The sequence below is a fragment of the Nelusetta ayraudi genome, unplaced genomic scaffold (assembly GCF_046127955.1).
Source record: "Nelusetta ayraudi isolate G7.1 ecotype Tasmania unplaced genomic scaffold, CSIRO-AGI_Nayr_v1 ptg000151l, whole genome shotgun sequence".
Taxonomy (NCBI): domain Eukaryota; kingdom Metazoa; phylum Chordata; class Actinopteri; order Tetraodontiformes; family Monacanthidae; genus Nelusetta; species Nelusetta ayraudi.
In genome coordinates this window covers 1,410,001-1,415,760 of record NW_027466201.1, presented here as the reverse complement: position 1 = coordinate 1,415,760, position 5,760 = coordinate 1,410,001, and the positions used below count along the sequence as shown (strand labels likewise).

Below are 5,760 nucleotides of genomic sequence, written 5' to 3'. Positions count from 1 at the left end.
CACGTGATGTAGACTAAACTGCAGCGTTTAAATCTTAATCCAATTGTCAATAAGAAAAAAAAGAAGAAGAAAATAAATAAACAAGATGGAACAGTGTTGATCAGGGCCACAGCAGAAACAATTGGGCTGTTATGGCTCGTATGCAGGCCAAAATGTTAGAACATTAGGGGAGATGCTCTTAAGTGAAAGTATACTGCGTCACCGTCCAAAATGTAAGAATCTCAACATGTTAAACTGTCTATAGGGGGAATCCCTTTCTAGGTATTTGAATTGTAAACTAGAACATTTTTTATTTATTTATTTATTTATTTTTACATATGTTATTAACATTTAGGACAAGTTACATTTCAGAAGTGTCCGTTATTGTGCCATTACGAAATCAAGACGAGATAGGATTTATTATGAATTTATTTTGTTAGTTTTTTTCTTCTTCTTATATATAGTATATTAACCTGAGTTGTTGTGCTGGTAGTAGTAGTATGCCTTCCAATCCACAAGAGGGCAGCACTAGATTTGAACTGTTACTGTTCCGCATATTCGGGGCGGAAAAACATGGCTGCCCCCATGGCTTTCAGGCGACAATTATGTTATTCGGCAAGGATATTTCGTGGAATCTCGCATTTGGTAAATTGTTTATTCGTTAAGTCTTGCAATTTTACAAAAAAAAACCTTGCACATTGTTACTGTTTAAAGCTTTGGGTTACATGCGGGGTAGATGTCTTCCTTTTAGTTGACTGACGGCAATTCGGACATGTCCTCTCCATGCCTCAACTACTGTGGTTTAATTTACAGGTACCGCGAGCTTCAGGTTCCTGTTCTGGACGTTCTAGATACGACAGTGCCAAGTAAGATATCGTTTGTTTGTGTTTTATATCTTTATTTTGCGGCTGAATAAAGTAACTGTGGTATTTCGTCTCATTTGACGTTATTACTATGGTACAACACCAAAATATCGTTGCATTTAATGTATTAAATACGAGATAATACAAATTTCCTATATATTTGCGTTACCTACATATATTTAACATTGTTTATTTAAATGGGTAATGTAATGTACAGAGAAACATTTTGTATGTTAAGATATGTCCCAGAGTGAACTGAGTTGAAATGCATAAAATAAATTATTGCTGGAATCTAGTCCTCGTTTCCTTACGGTTTACGCTTCAAGACCTGTCAATTTTTGACTTCGACATACCTTTTCTGCCTCTGTAGATGCAGTCTTCCACTTACTAGTAGTACTTCATTCCACTCAGCATCAATTTTTTTCTCTCCACCTTCACCTGTAAGTCAACACTATGTCATATTTTATCTGTAGACTACACTTTAAAAATATTTTTTGTTTAAATGTGGATTGTGACGTTTATCGTGTTCTGACTCCTACTTTTGATACCGCTCAGATAACTGTGACAGAAGAGCCTGACACGCTTTTCCAGAAGATTTCGGTACTCGTCAAAGGTCATGACAGGGCTGTGTTGGACAGCTATGAATTCTTTGCCACCATGGCAGCAAAAGAGCTTGGTATTACGATCAGCAAAGTGTGAGTAGTTACTGTCAAAACCCCAACTTTCTTCTACGCCAGACATTTTTGTATATATGTTTGATTTTTCTTATAACTTCTGCCACAGATCTGAACCTAAGAAGGACATCGAGAGGTTGACACTCCTAAAATCAGTTCACATCTTTAAAAAACACAGAGTCCAGTATGAGATGAGGACACACTACAGGTGTATTGAGGTAATGGGTCTGGAATTGTCATCATGCTGTCCAGATTTTTCATCAGCATCCTCCTCGTCAAACCAGTCAAGCTAACATTTGTTTGACTTTGTTTTTTTAACTAATGTTTGATGTGTCTGTGGTTTCTCAGCTGTCATGTCTAACAGGCTGCACCGCCCAGGTGTACCTTGAATACATCCAGAGGAATCTCCCTGAAGGCATTGCCATGGAAGTGAAAAAGGTAAGTGAATTTGTGAAGAGGCACTATGCTAACACTATACAGAGCAGTCCATTTACTAATTATTTGTTTATACGCTCAGATTGCCATGGAAAAGGTTCCAGACCACATTCTGGAACCCATGTGGAAGGATGAACCCAATCAGAAGCCAAGCCAGTGACATTAGTGATGATCATTACCAGAAGTCACCCTTTGAACATTAGACTTATATTAGTTTCAGATAATTTTTCGTTGCATACAATTTACAAGCAATGTCATGTCTGTATGAAACAAAATCATGTTTTTGCTGTTTAATTTAAAATGTGTATTAAAATTTCCATTCAGCTATTGTACTACATTATTTATTGTAATGTTGTTGTTTTTTTCGTAAAATCAAATCATCTGTTGGACACAAGACCAGAACACAAGACTTAATTTTCAGATTATTTATTGTTTATTAACAGTTTCCATAAATACAAGAGCCAAATAAACCCCACATCCCTCAAAACGACATGGCATTCTTGTGCTGTGCCATCACTTTTGCCTATTTGTCAATTGCACTTTTGTCCCAATTATAACACTTTAATAAACATTGAAGTTTATTTAGTTTAGTGATTTACTGAATAAACTTAAAGAAACAATAATTGTAATACTTGACAGCAAAATTGAAGAGTAGCAACTGTAGGCATTTGTTTAGGATTTAAAGATATGTTGATGCCCAGGTGAGCCAAATGTTTCTGTTGTGGGACTTTAAAACCACAAGATGTCACTGTTCTGTTTTTTTTAAAGATTACTTTTCCTTTTTAAATCCTTCTAATGACATTCTTAAAGACAAAAAAGACTCAAAGTTCTGGTTGAAGGAATCTAAAAAAACAAAACTAAAACTAAAATCAGTCGATTAGCAAACCTGTATCTGTGATGTGGCCAACTTCATTTTACAGCCTGAAAAAGAGACACAGTGCACATCAGTAAAGGAGGGGAGATAAAAATAGAGGATGAGGCTCACCTTCCCTCCTGGTCACAGGTGTGCTTGCAGGTGAAAGTCGAGGAGAGACGTGAGGGGAGGCCAGAAATCCCCCCCCCCCCCCCCACTCTCTCCTTTAGGAAACAATCAACAGTCTGTCACAATCAACCAAAAGAGAGAATGAAGAGGGAGTAGAAGCAGCAGCGGAGGAGAGATTGACTGTTTTCCTCAATGTTTTTTTTTTTTTTTTTCATTGCATATCCACAAAAACAACAACTTACCTGGGCCTTAATTTACTGAGTAATAAATACAGTTCATAGTTTTACTAAGTTACAGGATGAACATTAAGCGAATGCATGTCTCCTCACATTATGAGAAGGATAAGGATTATTTGGTGAGCCACTTCTGCTTTGATCTGATGTAGGGGAGTTATATATACATGAAGGTAAGAGTAACAATCTAGATCTAAAATGAAGAAAATGAAAGGAAACTTGTTTTAATCTTATATTGACTAAACTAAGATAACTAAACGTATCTTGTTCAATCATCTTTGGCAGATCAGAGTGTACCTTCTTTTCAGATGATGTCCTCCTTTTAAAACACACCAACACTGAACTTAACGTTGCACAGCTTTGGGTTGAGTGTTTTAATTCTCCATAAACTGAGCAGTTTCTCCAGTCAAATCAGTGTGGAAAAAAATAATATTTGCATTGAGGCAATGTCTTTTATTTAATTTCATCTTTATTTCAGCAAACTTTGAAAAACCGTCCTACTTCAATATTGCAATAAATTATCCCCATTACATTACGGAATTGGGGTAAAATGTTAATTACAACTCTCTGGCTTGTTTGTGAATAAACAAAGAGAAGTTGGCCTTTTTTTTCTTCTTCTTTTTTTCTTTCGTATTCTACGTCATGTGGTTGACGGTTTTATAACACACATTCACAGGTTGACAAAAGTTCTGTTAATTACAGCGAATAACCTTTTTGTGTAGAACACTTCAAAGACTGAACACAAAGACTAAATTCTTATCCTGAACTGAAGTAAATGAGATTTTCTTCCATAAAAAAATCTGCTACCTATAAATATATCTATGTATTTCAATAAAATTTTTATTAAATGCAATTTTTAACATATCACTAAAGACAAACAATCTTCCAAACAGCGATACGCATAGCTTAAAGGAGCTGCAAATGAACTGTATAAAATATCATAAATGAATACATGACAAATGAAATATTGTCAATTTTCTTGAAAACATCTGTATAAAATATGTGCGGCCCTCCCTCGCGAGTTTATAATCCACCAGAATGTCATCATAACATATATTTAACTGCAAACAGTGGAGCTTAACAACTCTTTCAGTAACTGCTCCTTGTATGAGAATATATAACGTCACCCAATATAAATTTTATATTCTTTTAGGAATGGAAATCAAAAGACATTTAGGCTCATGGGGTGACTGAGACAAACAATGCAGAACATTTAAAGAGCCGAGTCCTGAAAACACGTAAACAGTGACTTCAGTGAAAGTTAAAGTCCCTACAGTACCAACAATGTTTAATGTCCACTATTGTTCTAAGCCATTCTCACATGAATTCTTTTCCAGTAGAGAGTATAAATATCAAGACACCAAGCCTGAATGTATGTCATTGGAATACTGAGGATGCATCATGCATAACAGAGGGGGCATGGAGTCTTTTTCTGCACCGCTTAAATCCCTGCATGCTTATCGTTTTATGGGCAGGCTGCATTAAAAGCGTCGGCCACCAGGGGGGCCTGGCCACCTCTGGCCCCTGCCAGGTGGGCGGTGAGGTGGAGGAGAGACCGGTCCACTGTAGTAGCTGTGTGAAAGGATGAAACCACACATTGGATTCTCGGCTCATGCCAGTGGTGGAAACACTCTGATAAGAGCAGCTGTCTGAAGTGTGTCTTCTGATGCACTTTTTGTGGCTTTAAAGGATCAGAAACCTTTTATTTATTTATTTATTGCTTGATTGATTGATTGATTGATTGATTGAAGAGCCATATTGGACAGATTAACAACTCCATACTGTCTCAGCACATTGTAGTAAATTTAAAGTACTTCTGGCAAGTACTCTACTGGTACTTTAAATTTTTAGAAGACTGCTTAAATGGGTGCCAAAGTGAAGATGACTGATGACGTGCAAAAGCAGAAGCGTGATAGTGAAATCGAACCAGGTCTTACCCTCTTGGGGCGCGGGGGTCGAAGTGGCGCGGAGGCCCTGGTGGTGGCATGCATCGGCCCCGTGGGTGCGGCGCACGGCCTCGGGAAAAAGGGTGATTGGGAGGAGGGGACGGAGGAGGTCCGTGCCTGTCAGTCGGACGAAGTTTGGAATAGTCAGGCTTTAAACCCCATTCAGAAATCAGTCAGTCTTCTATGAAAGGTAGAGCTGCTGTCAAAGTACCTGGGAGGGAAGGGGACTGTGTGGTGCATGAGAGGCACCGGGGGAGGAAGAGGATGAGGAGGAGGAGCCATGTGCATTCGTCTGTCCCACCTTCGATGACCTCTTAGATCTGGGTACGGTCTCATCCTCCTCATTCCCCTGCAAGGAACAAGCAGTTAGTCAATACATTATGGGCAGTTTTGTTTCTGAATACACAGCACAGGAAATACAGTATGGAAACATCACACTTTTTATTCAACAAAACAAATGTTTGTTTATGTATCCATTTGCTTTGCTTTTTCACAAAAATTATCAGTTCTTGAAAAACAAATAAGATGACTTACATCTTGAACGTGATAACTGAAAGCCAAACTCTGCAAATTTCATTTTGGTTTCAAATACCACACAACGCCTATTTAGACTTTCCATACCTCATGGGTGCAAATCCATTCATGGGT

The 5,760-nt window shown here is 37.8% G+C and overlaps 2 protein-coding genes across 2 annotated transcripts in view; one reads left to right on the top strand and one right to left on the bottom strand.

Moving 5' to 3' along the window:
• The first annotated feature begins 472 nt into the window (after positions 1 to 472).
• Positions 473 to 2,280, top strand: mrps10 (mitochondrial ribosomal protein S10). The gene is made up of 7 exons (XM_076013610.1): positions 473 to 624; positions 793 to 845; positions 1,213 to 1,282; positions 1,398 to 1,537; positions 1,626 to 1,734; positions 1,865 to 1,954; positions 2,034 to 2,280. The coding sequence occupies exons 1-7, from the start codon at positions 553 to 555 to the stop codon at positions 2,109 to 2,111; spliced, it is 612 nt and encodes a 203-aa protein (XP_075869725.1). The 5' UTR covers positions 473 to 552; the 3' UTR covers positions 2,112 to 2,280.
• A 1,771-nt stretch (positions 2,281 to 4,051) lies between these two features.
• LOC142879965 (uncharacterized) overlaps positions 4,052 to 5,760 on the bottom strand; it is a 2,925-nt gene continuing 1,216 nt past the window's right edge. The window contains exons 3-6 of the mRNA XM_076013547.1: positions 5,734 to 5,760; positions 5,324 to 5,461; positions 5,104 to 5,229; positions 4,052 to 4,738 (exon numbers count right to left, since the gene is read on the bottom strand). The exon at positions 5,734 to 5,760 is cut by the window's right edge and continues 117 nt beyond it. Of these exons, the coding sequence (XP_075869662.1) occupies positions 4,648 to 4,738; positions 5,104 to 5,229; positions 5,324 to 5,461; positions 5,734 to 5,760 (382 nt within the window). The 3' untranslated portion in view covers positions 4,052 to 4,647. The remainder of the gene's footprint in view (positions 4,739 to 5,103; positions 5,230 to 5,323; positions 5,462 to 5,733) is intronic.

Excerpts from the sequence above, each read along its gene's own strand:
- mrps10 (XM_076013610.1), top strand. The coding sequence starts at position 553 with ATGGCTGCCCCCATGGCTTTCAGGCGACAATTATGTTATTCGGCAAGG. Across the intron at positions 846-1,212 it reads TCTAGATACGACAGTGCCAA|ATGCAGTCTTCCACTTACTA; the intron begins GTAAGATATCGT and ends CTGCCTCTGTAG. Across the intron at positions 1,955-2,033 it reads TTGCCATGGAAGTGAAAAAG|ATTGCCATGGAAAAGGTTCC; the intron begins GTAAGTGAATTT and ends TTATACGCTCAG.